Source organism: Ranitomeya variabilis, chromosome 2, assembly GCF_051348905.1.
Source record: "Ranitomeya variabilis isolate aRanVar5 chromosome 2, aRanVar5.hap1, whole genome shotgun sequence".
Taxonomy (NCBI): Eukaryota; Metazoa; Chordata; class Amphibia; order Anura; family Dendrobatidae; genus Ranitomeya; species Ranitomeya variabilis.
In genome coordinates, this window is record NC_135233.1 from 249,599,952 (window position 1) to 249,615,058 (window position 15,107).

The following is a 15,107-nucleotide window of genomic DNA, read 5'->3' on the forward strand; positions in this document are numbered from 1 at the left end:
GACGTTGAGACAACCCCATTTAAGGCCAATTTTGAAGGGCTGATCGGGGAACAAGCGTTAGTAGCAATGCTTATTCCCTAACATAATATTGGGGTGAGGAGTCCCAAATTTTAGGTGCCAGGTCATCCACTAAGTCTAAGCAGGGCTTATATCCTGATACTCCTGCCCCATGGATATAATAGCTGCGTGTCAGTAAAGACTGGCACTTACACAGGCAGAGCATTAGGAGTCAGTAAATGAAGTATATATACCCGTAATACCCTAGAGAACCTGAGGGAACTGCGAGTCATAATCCTGAGTGTTTAAGATGTTGGGCAAGCAGATGATTTTCCAGCGGCTATGTGTAATGAAGTCACAGTAAAGGAAGCAGGTGTTTTAATGCTTCCTCTGACGCCGGGGAGTGGAGGCCGCAGGACTCTCATGTTTGTCTACTTAGACAGCTGTCTGACAGCTTAAACATATGGGCACTGAATAAAAGTCTTCTGATGGTGCCTTTCCATAGAACTAGTGCCCCTCTGTATTGTAATAATGCCCCTTCAGTGCCTCGAAATAGTAATAGTGCCTCCCCTCTGTGCATCCATATAATAATAGTCCCACCTCTGTATGTCCATATAGTAACAGTGCCCACAACTAGTAATAGTGCCTCCTCTGTGCCTCCATATAGTAATGGTGCCCCCCTCTGTGCCTCCATATAGGACTAGTGCCCCCATTAGTCCTCCATATAGTAATAGCTCTCCTTTGTGCCTCCATATAGTAATAATGGTCTCTTTTCAACTCCATATAGTATTAGTGCCCCCTTAGAGCATCACCATAGTAATGATGCCCTCTCTGCGTCTCCATATAGTAATAGTGTCCCCATTAGTCCTCTATATAGTAATAGTGTCCTTCTGTGCTTACAAAGAGTAATAGTGCCCTCTATGTACCTCCGTATAGTAATAGTGCCCCTCTGTGCCTCATTATAGTATTATTAACCCCCATTAGTCCTCTATATACTAATACTGCCCCTCTGGGCCTTTATATAGTAATAGTGCCCCTGTGGGCCTCCATATAGTAATAGTGCCCCTGTGGGCCTCCACAAAGTAACAGTGTCCCTCTGGGCCTCCATATAGTAATAGTGCCCCTGTGGGCCTCCATATAGTAATAGTGCACCTCTGGGCCTCCATATAGTAATAGTGCCCCTGTGAGCCTCCATATAGTAATAGTGCCCCTTTGGGCTTCCATATAGTAAGTGCCCCTCTGGGCCTCTATATAGTAATAGTGCACCTCTGGGCCTCCATATAGTAATAGTGTCCCTGTGGGTCTCCATATAGTAAATGCCCATCTGGGCCTCCATATAGTAGTGTTTCCCACACTGTGCCTTCAAGCAAATGTAAATATTACACAAAGATAACACAAGTAATCACAAACTGCAGTTTTTAAATGTAGGTCTTTATTATTAAGGGAAAAATAAATCCAAATCTACAGGGCCCTGTGTGAAAAAGTGATTGCCCCCCTTTCCCCTTCAAACATAAATTACTGTAACTGTGGTTTATCACATCTTTGGGAAAATGAGTTCAAATTCCCTCAGGGCCCTGTAATATTTACATTTCTTTGGTGATCTGAAACATTTAAGTGTAACAAACATGCAAAAGAATGGGAAATCAGGAAGGGGGCAAACAGTTTTCCACAAAACTGTAGTAATGGTGCCCCCACTATGCCTAGATACAGTTAGGACCATATATATTTGGACAGAGACAACATTTTTCCAATTTTGGTTATAGACATTACCACAATGAATTTTAAACAAAACAATTCAGATGCAGTTGAAGTTCAGACTTTCAGCTTTCAGTTGAGGGCATCCACATTAAAATTGGATGAAGGGTTTAGGAGTTTCAGCTCCTTAACATGTGCCACCCTGTTTTTAAAGGGACCAAAAGTAATTGGACAATTGACTCCAAGGCTATTTCATGGACAGGTGTGGGCAATCCCTTCGTCATGTCATTCTCAATTAAGCAGATAAAAGGCCTGGAGTTGATTTGAGGTGTGGTGCTTGCATTTGGAAGGTTTTGCTGTGAAGTAAACATACGGTCTAAGGAGCTCTCCATGCAAGTGAAACAAGCTATCCTTAAGCTGTGAAAACAGAAAAAAAACCATCCAAGAAATTGCTACAATATTAGGAGTGGCAAAATCTACAGTTTGGTACATCCTGAGAAAGAAAGAAAGCACTGGTAACTCATCAATGCAAAAAGACCTGGGCGCCCACGGAAGACAACAGTGGTGGATGATCGCAGAATAATCTCCATGAAGAGAAACCCCTTCACAACAGCCAACCAAGTGAACAACACTCTCCAGGAGGTAGGTGTATCAATATCCAAATCTACCATAAAGAGAAGACTGCATGACAGTAAATACAGAGGGTTCACTGCACGGTGCAAGCCACTCATAAGCATCAAGAATAAAAAGGCTAGACTGGACTTTGCTAAAAAACATCTAAAAAAGCCAGCACAGTTCTGGAAGAACATTCTTTGGACAGATGAAACCAAGATCAACCTCTACCAGAATGATGGAAAGAGAAAAGTATGGCAAAGGCGTGGTACAGCTCATGATCCAAAGCATACCACATCATCTGTAAAACACGGCGGAGGCAGTGTGATGGCTTGGGCATGCATGGCTGCCAGTGGCACTGGGTCACTAGTGTTTATTGATGATGTGACACAGGACAGAAGCAGCCGAATGAATTCTGAGGTATTCAGAGCCAGACTGTGTGCTCAGATCCAGCCAAATGCAGCCAAACTGATTGGTCGTCGTTTCATACTACAGATGGACAATGACCCAAAACATAAAGCCAAAGCAACCCAGGAGTTTATTAAAGCAAAGAAGTGGAATATTCTTGAATGGCCAAGTCAGTTACCTGATCTCAACCCAATTGAGCATGCATTTCACTTGTTAAAGACTAAACTTCAGACAGAAAGGCCCACAAACCAACAGCAACTGAAAACCACTGCAGTGAAGGCCTGGCAGAGCATCAAAAAGGAGGAAACACAGCGTCTGGTGATGTCCATGAGTTCAAGACTTCAGGCAGTCATTGCCAACAAAGGGTTTTCAACCAAGTACTAAAAATGAGCATTTTATTTAAAATTATTTAATCTGTCCAATTACTTTTGGTCCCTTTAAAAACAGGGTGGCACATGTTAAGGAGCTGAAACTCCTAAACCCTTCATCCAATTTTAATGTGGATACCCTCAAATGAAAGCTGAAAGTCTGAACTTCAACTGCATCTGAATTGTTTTGTCTAAAATTCATTGTGGTAATATCTATAATCAAAATTAGAAAAATGTTGTCTCTGTCCAAATATATATGGACCTAACTGTATAGTAATAGTGCCCCCCATTAATCCTTCATATAGTAATAGTGCCCCTCTGTGTCTCCATATAGTAATGGTTCCCATACTGTGCCTCCATATAGTAATAGTGCCCCTCTGTGCCTCTATTTAGTAATTGTTCCCATACTGTGCCTCCATATAGTAATAATGCCCCTCTGTGTCTCCATATAGTAATGGTTCCCATACTGTGCCTCCATATAGTAATAGTGCCCCTCTGTGCCTCCATTTAGTAATGGTTCCCATACTGTGCCTCCATATAGTAATAGTGCCCCTCTGTGCCCTCATATAGTAATAGTTCCCATACTGTGCCTCCATATAGTAATAGTACCCCTCTGTGTCTCCATATAGTATTGGTTCCCATACTGTGCCTCCATATAGTAATAGTGCCCCTCTGTGCCTCCATTTAGTAATGGATCCCAATACTGTGCCTCCATATAGTAATAGTGCCCCTCTGTGCCCTCATATAGTAATAGTTCCCATACTGTGCATCCATATAGTAATAGTACCCCTCTGTGCCTCCATATAGTATTGGTTCCCATACTGTGCCAATAGTGCCCCTCTGTGCCTCCATATAGTATTGGTTCCCATACTGTGCCTCCATAGAGTAATAGTGCCCCTCTGCCTCCATATAGTAATGGTTCCCATACTGTGCTTCCATAGAGTAATAGTGCCCCTCTGTGCCTCCATATAGTAATGGTTCCCATACTCGGCCTCCATATAGTAATGGTGCCCCTCTGTGCCTCCATATAGTAATGGTTCCCATACTCGGCCTCCATAAAGTAATGATGGCCTCTTTGCAACTCCATATAGTATTAGTGCCCCCTTAGAGCCTCACCATAGTAATATCACCCCCTCTATGCCTCCTATATAGTAATACTGCCTCCATTTAGTAGTAGTGCCCCCATACAATTGTAATCGCACCACACCCCACTCCCACAATGAGTGGTGGCCTCTTACTCCTCCATGCAGCACGATTCACATTGCACAATGAAGTGCTGTCATTGTGTCGCCTGACATCCCTGCTGCTTACTTGAGGGTGAGTGGCAGAGAAGGTTGCCGATAGCTTTCTGATCTGATCTGATGCAGTTTTTAACAGTATCCACATGGTCAGGACCAGATATTGTGAAAGGTGATGTGGACCAATCTCGCATTTGGTTGACTCCACTTAATCGTTTCAAAATTAGTTTTCAATGGTTGCAACTTTTCTTCAAGTTATAACTGGAAGTACAGCTCTGAAGAACAAACTGCTGAATTGAACAGTGGACGATGTTTTTGATGTGTGTCTTATTGTCTCCTAGCTGACGATCAGCAGCCTCTGCATCCAGTCTACCATAGTCTCCCGCTATGCCTTTACCAAGGTGCAGACTCTTATGGTCAACCCTCACGCTGAATCTAAGGAGGCAATCTTTGACCTGGAGTTGCCCAGCTCGGCCTTCATCTCTAACTTCACACTGTAAGTAGATAGGTTTTCCTACCACATATCGCTGTTATTTACATACTGAAATATATATACATTTCATTATTTTTCCCAGGCCTTTATTAGAATGATTGAAAACTATAAGAAGATGAGTTTTCATTTGCATGTGGGCAAACTGATATCAGTGAAGACAAGCCTTTCTATTTGCTCAAAACAGGACAAGAAAGTTCTGCTGACGTGTGTCATTATAAATACTCTTATCTTGCATATATCAAGGGTGCGGCACCTTTTCTTATAATTCTGCACTGTTCTGTTCCTCTCTTATTTCTCCTGGAAATATGGGAATCCATTTAAAACTAGGCATTAAAGGGTTCATCCCACAAAATATATACCTCCTATTGACATGACTGGACTGTCCTTGCATATCCGACCAATGGTAAATCAATGATTAATGGAAGGGGAGTCCAAAGTCCATTGCTTGAATGGAGCTGTAATGAGCATGTGCGACCAGTAATCCATGCATCGGCGATAGGATGGGTGGTCGCACATGCTCAGTACCGCTCCACTCAAACAGTTGACTTTAAAACCTTGTTCTCGCAGTCCGGCCCAGAGTCTCTTCACCTGAAATCCACAACTTCATATATACCTATGAAGAGATTCTGCTCCATTAAAAAAAGGTCTGACCGTGATCACCACTTCTTTAGTTACAGTAGGAAGAGCAGCTCTGCAGCACAAGCTGCTGCTCTAACAAGGTTACATTAATGAGCACAATTGATTTTTCTCTGTGTTCCCTGAGGATTTCACTCATGAGTAGCCATAGTAAGTAGTCCTATCGCTATATAAATCTAATATGGAGAAAGTTGCTGCCGTTTTCTACCCACTTTGCTGATGTTGGCCGCAAAATAATAATTCAGGAATAACCTTGAGCTTTGAAGTCAGGCCTGGAAAAGCACCAAGAATAAACAGAAAAGAGGAAAGAAATGGTGCAAGTCATCCCCGCACACAGCTCGCTGTCACAAGAGAAGGTTTTGTCACTGCGGCCAAGTTAATCTTGGCCGGCCTCTGCCCTGGCGTTTACGCTGGCCGTCCGTCTATGCGTGTCTCTCTAAGACTTCATCTTGCCTGGAGACGCGGAGACAGAGGAGCCGCTTGTATTCAGATGCCGGATCAAGAAGGAATCAACATGGCCTGCAATGTCAGGGACAGCGATGACCGATCCGAGATGTTTGTGTCCCAAACGTCCATCATTAATGAATTCTAGCGACTCCAGAGATCGGCGAAATTCAGGACACAGTGTTCCGGATCGTAAATCACCGCCGGGAACAAACATTGTTCCTTTTCAATCAAATGTGGCTTTCTCAACAACAAAAATACTGGCGTACATGGACTAATTTTGCTTGAAATATGGGTGGCCTGTTGTCTTAAGAGATTTCTAGTCCTCAAGAATCCGTGTACTTCAGCTTGAAGAGTGCCTAAATGGTTAATCCTGCCTTCGTAGATTAATTTTGTTGGATAGTGCATGCAAATACCAGCACTTTTGCAATTTACTGCTTATTAAAATATGCAGCCATTCTTGAGATATTAACACTTTTACAACTTGTTGCCTCGGAGACCGACCACCACTGCTATCTAAGTTATAATCACTGCACTGAAGCTGGCGGAGATTAGGTTGTAACAGCGCGACCCAGCTTCAAAGCAGCGCTTACAAGCTCAATGGAAAAGCACTTTTAAGCAAAGTGCGTGGTCTGCTGTCTAGCAACCGTGGTCGGTCTCCAAGGCAACGAGCTGTAAACAAAGGAAAAGTGTTAACCCCTTCACGCTATGGTCATTTTTCGTTTTTTCCTTCCCTTCTTCCAAAAGCCATAACTTTTTTATGTTTCCGTCAATATGGCCATGTGAGGGCTTGTTTTTTGAGGTTTTTTTTTTAAGGATTGTACTTCTGAATGACACAATTGGTTTTACCATATAGTGTACTAGAAAATGGAAAACAATTACAAGTGCGGAGAAATGGCTTAAAAAAGTGCAATTCCACAATTTTTTTTTTTTTAATTTACCATGTTCACTATATGGTAGAACTGACCTGGCAATATGATTCCCCAGGTCAGTACGAGTACGCAGATACCAAACATGTCTACCATAGTTTATTTTTTCTTTATGTGGTAAAAAAAAGTTAAGAAATTTGTCTGAAAAAATGTTTTTAGTTTGTCGCCATTTTTCGAGACCCATAGCGTTTCCAATTTTTGGGATCTGGGGCTGGGTGAGGGCTTATTTTTTGCACCCTGAGCTGAAGTTTTTATTGATACCATTTTGGATAGATACAATGTTCTGATCGACTCTGATTGATTGCATTTTATTGCAATGTTGTAGTGGCCATAAAAACCGTAGTTCTGGCGTTTTCAAATTCCTTTCTCATTACGTTGTTTACCGATTGGATTAATTTACTTTATATTTTGATAGATTGGTCATTTCTGAATGCAACAATACCAAATATGTGTTTTTTTTAAATTGTTATTTTAAATGTGTCAAAAAGGAGATGATTTCAACTTTTTTTTTCTTTTTTTTTCATATTTTTAAAAACTTATTTCACTTTACTGAATTTAATAGTCTCCCTATGAGACTTGAAGCTGCGATCATCTGATCGCTTGTGCTGTAAAGATCAGTGCTTGAGCCCTGCTATGCATACTGAAATACTGACATGACGATCTCCGCTCACAGGTGTATCGTAATGACAGGCATGGGGTCTTCTGCAGACCCTCGGCTGTCATGACAAGCCATCGATGTCCCATGATCATGTGACAGGGACACCGATGGGCTGCCGGAATGAGCTTTGATCCACCCTCTGCTGCTAAAGGCACATGATGGTTAATTAAATCAGCTATCATGTCCAGGGAAAGATGTCAGGGACAAGACATATGACGTAACTATACGTCATATGTCATGAAGGGGTTAACATCTCAAGAACGGGTGAACATTTTAACAAGCAGTAAATTGCAAGATTGCTTGTATTACAAGAGCTATTGGACAATACCCATTTGTGAAGATGGGAAAAACCCCTTTAAAGCAGTTTTGGCATCAGATTTCATAATAAAATCTGCATACATTATTAAATAGGTATTTTACACCTGATGAGGCTGGTATACTTATGGTTAAAAAAATTCCATATCAGAATAGCTGTTTAATCATTTCTTAACGTTTTCCTGTCTGATACTACAATAAGCATTTTATGAGGGCTGGACTCACAAAATGTTCATTTTAATTTGAGGATTATACAGGTGTAAGGTGGTGCGTGGAATCCGCCGACATCTATTTCTGCTCCTAAACACCTTGCATAGGGGTCCCTGGGTGTGTGCATGCTGTTGCCATTCTGTTACGGATACCTTCAGGCAGTGGCGTAACTACAAAGTTATGGGCCCCGGTGCGAACTTCCAAATGGGGCCCCCCCCCCCACCTCCGTGACGCCCCCCCACCCCCTTCCCCTAGATACGCCTCGGACTGTTGCAGGAATCTCCTGCACTGCAACATGGTGTTGGGTGCCAGCACAGCCCGCACAGTGGTATATCCAGCACAGCCCGCACAGTGGTATATCCAGCACAGCCCGCACAGTGGTATATCCAGCACAGCCCGCACAGTGGTATATCCAGCACAGCCCGCACAGTGGTATATCCAGCACAGCCCGCACAGTGGTATATCCAGCACAGCCCGCACAGTGGTATATCCAGCACAGCCCGCACAGTGGTATATACAGCACAGCCCGCACAGTGGTATGTACAGCACAGCCCGCACAGTGGTATATACAGCACAGCCCGCACAGTGGTATATACAGCACAGCCCGCACAGGGGTAAATACAGCACAGCCCGCACAGGGGTATATACAGCAGAGCCCGCACAGAGATATATACAGCAGAGCCCGCACAGTGGTATATACAGCACAGCCCGCACAGGGGTATATACAGCACAGCCCGCACAGGGGTATATACAGCACAGCCCGCACAGGGGTATATACAGCACAGCCCGCACAGGGGTATATCCAGCACAGCCCGCACAGGGGTATATCCAGCACAGCCCGCACAGGGGTATATCCAGCACAGCCCGCACAGGGGTATATCCAGCACAGCCCGCACAGGGGTATATACAGCAGAGCCCGCACAGGGATATATCCAGCACAGCCCGCACAGGGGTATATAGAGCACAGCCAGCACAGGGGTATATACAGCACAGCCAGCACAGGGATATATACAGCACAGCCCGCACAGGGATATATACAGCACAGCCCGCACAGGGATATATACAGCAGAGCCCGCACAGGGGTATATGCAGCACAGCCAGCACAGGGGTATATAGAGCACAGCCAGCACAGGGGTATATAGAGCACAGCCAGCACAGGGGTATATAGAGCACAGCCAGCACAGGGGTATATAGAGCACAGCCCGCACAGGGATATATACAGCACAGCCCGCACAGGGATATATACAGCAGAGCCCGCACAGGGGTATATGCAGCACAGCCAGCACAGGGGTATATAGAGCACAGCCAGCACAGGGGTATATAGAGCACAGCCCGCATCTCATCTCCCCCCCCCCCCCCCCCGATAATGGCCCCACAGTCCGGTGAAAAAGAAAAAAAAAAACTCTCCTCACCTTTCCTTTTGCCCGCGCTGCTCCTGGCGGCTGAAGTCTGCCCAGGACACTGCAGGTGCGCGATGATATGACGTCATCGCGCACCCGCAGTGTACTGTCAGAGGCAGAGCGGGGAATGATGGGAGAGGGAGCGTCAGGTGACGCTCTCCTCCATCATTGCATTGAACTATACCGGTGTCATAGACGCCGGTATAGTTAAATGCGGCGGCGGCGGGGGGGGGGAGGAACAGTGCAGCGGCCCACTACTGGCATCGGCTCTTCTGGCATTTGCCAGAAGTGCCCGATGTCCAGCCCGGCCCTGCCCTGCCCTGCCGGCCCGGGGCCCCTGACCTGCGGGGCCCGGTCGCAATGGCGACCGCTGCGACCGCGGTCGTTACGCCCCTGCGGGCTTCAGGATATGTTCTGGTACAATTTGTGTGGCACCGGACCCCTTAAACTTTACCATGAAGAAAACAGACTGTTTTGCCAAAATAAAGTCTTGTTTTCTGAGGTTGAAACACATATACTGGGGTAGCAGAAACAATGCATGATTTTCTCTACTGCACAATACAGAGGCACATTCGTAGTGGTTATGGACGCCGGCACATTACTTGTGAAGAGTATTAAATATACATAACAGGTTACACTGGGAATCTCCGTCTTCCCAGTACAGGGCCACACGGGTCAGTGTGTTACGCTGTGCCCACTGCACCCTAACTGCACTTTGTGAACTATGTAAGGGAGCTCTCACCCCCAGACTGGCTGACTCCATAGTCTTTCAGGCTGATCTCCAGATCTGGCAAATACTGAGACTTTCTTTCACTCTTCCTCTAAGGTGCCCCAACATGCCTGCTATGAGGAAACCTGCCACCACTGTAGATTGCTTGCCGAATAACTTACTCCCTTCACAGTCTGAACTCTCTGAGGATGTCCTTTCTTTCTCTCCAACTCCCAAAAACCAGGAACTAAAACACTAGTGCCCATTACTCTGGGCCAGCCCTACAGTTAACCCTGTCATCCCTGACTAATAGGAAACTGCAGCCTACATGAGAGTAAAACACAGAATAAAATACAATTTACACACAATAAAACAACAAGGGTCTTCAGATGGGCTCTATGGCTATGCCATCTTTTACACTTTTACACAGCCTTTCTGATATGAATATTCAAGGAAAGTAAAGTATACCAGCCCCATTAGGTCTAAGAGATCTATTAACCCATTACTTGCCAAATTAAAATTTTTACAAGTATGGATTTTTCAGAAAAGGGCATCCCAATATTCAATTAAAAATGACAAGATTTCCTATTTTGAAAAACATTCATTTTACAAACACAACACAAAAAATTGGACCTAATTATAAAAATAATAAAATCTTAGTTGCTAGAAGCTAAAGATTGGGATTCCCAAAAAATGGACATTGGTAGATAATGGGTTAAATAGCCTAATTTATGACTGATCCACTTTATAAGGATTGTCCCCTATTTGCCAACTTTTAGTGACGGCCGTCTGTGGGGCAGATGATTTTTCTTCCTCGTAGCTATACCTCCACTCCAGACCTCTCTATGCCCCATTTCCCACCCCTGAAAATTCGATTGATTGCAGGGCTCTGTCTCATGACGGAGCATCCCAACTTTGTGTGAAAAAATAACTTCTGGCTGCACGTAGGAGTTTTTAAGAGGCATGTGCAGCCCCTGAAAAATTTCCCATTTTCTGTGGTAGTAGAACAAAAAGAACAAAATGTTGTGATTTAAAGGGGTTGTCTCAATTGGACTACCTCTTCTTGAAAGTGAGATGGTGACCATATAATTAGCAGGAGGGAAATTTTGTAGCTGCTCTCCGCTTTGGCTAAGAAGGGGTCCGAATTAGGCCATTTTGTAACATTGCATGGCCTCCAAGTAAAGCCAAGTGAAGCGGATAAAAAGGCTGGAACAACCCTTTTCTAGCGATGAAGCCACTTCACACTAGCCATTGTCAGGGTTCACATAAGTTGCTGATGATGATTTGGTGGACTGTGCCAGTCTTTGTTTTCATTACTGCAGTGATGACACTCCATATATGCACATGACCGCTGCCGCCAATTACTGGCGGTTCTTGCATGTATGTAACAAAACTGTGAGGCCAGTGATTGGCTGCAGCAGTTGCACGGATGTAAGTGAAATCATCACTGCAGCAAAAGGAAGCAAAGAATTCTCCAGAGTGAGAAAGATTCTGCAGCCTTTTTAGCCACTGACCATTTTGGCAAATAGTGGAGGATCCTGATTAGGATGAGGGGAACCCTCTTCAAATTGTCTTAATATTTCAGAGTCGGTTTTGTAAACCAGATAATCTAATATGAAAAAAAAACTCATAGATGTCTATACTTACAGCACAGTTAATGGTAAGACCCATGTAGCCGAGGTCAAAGAAAAACACCAGGCCAAGAAGATGTATGATGAAGCCAGACGTCAGGGAAAGACTACAGCTCATGTTGGGACCAGGTAAGAATATAAAGAGTGAAGTAACCAAGGGCACCACGTACATCACTGGCACCATGTACATCACAGGCACCACGTACATCATAGGCACCATGTATATCACGGGCACCACATACATCATGGGCACCATGTACATCACAGGCACCTTGTACATTACAGACTCATCTTTACTTATGTCTACGAACCTGACTGATAGAGTGGAAATGTTCTCTTTCTCCAATATTTAGTAAAATGCACGAGTGATATCATTGAACCTACATTTTTCCAAATTCTTAAAAAAGCACTCCAGCCGTGAGGCTAAAAAGTCTCCTACAGTCTTCATCAATGCCCACCTGTAACCCTTTCAATTCAAGAGATCCTCCAGTGATAAAATAATCTGTCCTTTCCACATGCCCAATTAGGACATCATAGATGGAGGTTCTACTCTGGTGGGCACAACGCCAACACGTATTACATGGAAACAAGGGATGTTTGGTCGTCCAATTTGTTTATTCATGGCAGTCGGTTTTCAAACCTGCTCTGATCATCCTTGGCCTGGCATCCTGGGCATCTCTGACGCTTACTAGGCCATGTGACGAAATTGTGTCGAAATGGACATCATGATGTTGCATGAGGCCTATTGACATCATGATGACATCATGTCATAGAGCCTAGTAAGCTCCAGAGGCACCAAGGATGCCGGTCTGTGTATGCTGGGTGCCGGAGGACCAGGGGCAAATGCACAAAAGATTTCCTACCAAGCATATCTGACCTCTGGGGAGTAAAAGAATATGGACTTGCAGTGGTGCAGTTGATCAATTAATTTCTTTCTGGTCCGTTTTGTAATTCGGTAAAGGCTTCAACTTCCACATTAAACCAAAGAGAAGGAAAGATGATCACTAGAGTGTGGGGTGTGAATGGGTCTTCCTTTGTTCAGCTATGTAACTGGCCTTTAATTCCTATAGAGATCGAGAGACGGAGAAGTTCCGCGTTTCTATGAGTGTTGAGGCTGGTGGAGAAATTACCTTCACGTTGACCTACGAAGAGCTGCTGAGAAGACAACTGGGCAAATATGAGCACTCTATTAGTGTAAAGCCTGGTCAGATAGTCCAGAACCTCACCGTGCAGGTGACCATCTCTGAAAGGACAGGGATAGACTACGTTCGGGTACTACCTCTAAGGTCTAGTCGTTTACTTACAAACGCTGTACGAGGTGAGAACCAATAACCAAACAGAGACCTAAAATTACCCCAAAACAATTGATTTTGGATAAACATATCTATGGTTCCTACAGGTGAGGCCGCCACACCTCCATCTACTGAGATCGAAAAAAGTCCACACTGTGCACGAATCACATTCCAGCCCACCCCCGAGGAACAGGCTTCCCAATCCAACTCCGGGATTGCTGCCGATTTTGTCATTCAGTATGATGTGACCTTGAAAGACCTTGCAGGTGATGTCCAGGTAAGTAATGTGATATGTCGACTCCTACACTTCTAGTACGTGACATAAAGTGAAAACGTTGTCCAAATTTCATGCTTGTCATCCAGATCTACAATCGATATTTCGTTCACTACTTCGCTCCTCGGGGACTTCCAGCAATCCAGAAGAACGTTATTTTTGTTATAGATATCAGCGGGTCAATGTTTGGCACCAAGATGAAACAGGTGAATTTGTGGGTGTAAACAATTTTTTTAAAATTAAATTTGTAAGAATTTGGCAATTTGATGCCCTTAATTTCTGCCACCAAGCTGCATCCATCTGATACTAGTGATATGATTATGCTATCAGAGATCTCGGACGATCGCCCTTGGAGCCACATTTTGGAATTTGCTGTCTCAATGTTAAAGTAACACAAAAATGCTGTACACTTATTAATGGAACTAATATTTGGCCATTGTATGTTAGTATTATGGTGGTAGTTACGCCGTGTAGCATAGCACTGTATGGCAACATTGTTTCTGCCATTGTATGAGGTGTTCATTGGCAAATCTATGGCACGGTCATTGGGCATTATTCTGCATGGTGCATATAATTAAGCTCTGTGTGGTGTTTTCTATGAGTACAATGTAGGACCTTAAAGGGAAGCTATCATCAGAAAATCACCGAAGGTTTGATTTTTTTTTCCGGCAAAAAAGTATAAATGTTGCAGTTTTCACACTGGTCTCCATTTTTTTTTAATGTCCTCTCATTTCAATGCACTTGTAGATTTGTAGCAATGAACAGACACAGGTCTTTGTGAAGGGAAGAGAAACTGTGACATCGCCCGTTGTGATTGGCTAAGTTGTGTGTAGAGGCTTAACTCTGGCTCTGCTGATAATAATAATAATAATAATTATTATTATTATTATTATTTATATAGCACCTTTGATTCCATTGTGCTGTACATGAGAAGGGGTTACATACAAATTACAGTAAACAGACTAACAATGACAGACTGATACACAGGAGAGAGGACCCTGCCCTTGAGGGCTTACATTCTACAGGATGGTGGGGAAGGAGACAATAGGTTGGGGGGGATGTGGCAGCTCTGGTGGTGGTGAGGAGGCAGCAGGGTCAATACAGGCTGGCAACTTTCTAAAAGAGGTGGGTTTTCAGGTTCTGTCTGAAGGATCTAAATGTGGTGGATAATTGGACATGTTGGGGCACAGAATTCCAGAGGATGGAGGATATTCGGGAGAAGTCTAGGAGGTGATTAGGTGAGGAGCGAATAAGTGTGGAGGAGAGAAGGAGATTACGTGAGGGAAGATATCGGGAGATTAGGTCAGAGATATATGGGTATGTGCACATGTAACACCCCAGGTAACAGGTTGTTACAGTGATGTTGCCTTCCTTTCGGGAAGGGCGATATCATGCTTGGAGGCAAGGAGGATTCTCTTTATCAGGTAAGCACTAAGCACCTACACACAACACATTCTGAATCCAGGCCAGAAGGGGGAGCTCAGGACCCGGATTCAGGGGGCTCCCCTCAGCTTTAAGTATTCTGGTCTGGAGGAGGAGTTAGGTTAGTTGGAGAGAGACACCGAGGAGAAAGGAAGTCTGGAACAGAGTGCAGACTACGGAATCGTGCAGCCAGGACTGAGCTGCAGCTCCAGGAAAGGACTAGAACCCGATGGGTTGTTGTATGCAGTGGAGCAATTGAGGAAAGAAGCACAGGATTGGAAAAACGCTCAGAGGGGAACTGTGACCGGGCACCCTCAGAGCCGAAGCGCACAGATCGGGCACCAGGAGCCCGAGGCTTTAGTGGGACTCTAGGACA

The 15,107-nt window shown here is 44.3% G+C and overlaps 1 protein-coding gene across 2 annotated transcripts in view; it reads left to right on the forward strand.

Annotated features, from left to right (window-relative positions):
* The window catches only part of ITIH6 (inter-alpha-trypsin inhibitor heavy chain family member 6), a 66,970-nt gene that overhangs the window by 22,981 nt on the left and 28,882 nt on the right, over positions 1-15,107 (forward strand). For both annotated transcript variants that reach the window (XM_077284543.1, XM_077284544.1), the window contains 5 exons: positions 4,660-4,814; positions 11,762-11,872; positions 12,814-13,061; positions 13,143-13,312; positions 13,399-13,515. In XM_077284543.1, coding sequence (XP_077140658.1) covers positions 4,660-4,814; positions 11,762-11,872; positions 12,814-13,061; positions 13,143-13,312; positions 13,399-13,515 — 801 coding nt within the window. The remainder of the gene's footprint in view (positions 1-4,659; positions 4,815-11,761; positions 11,873-12,813; positions 13,062-13,142; positions 13,313-13,398; positions 13,516-15,107) is intronic.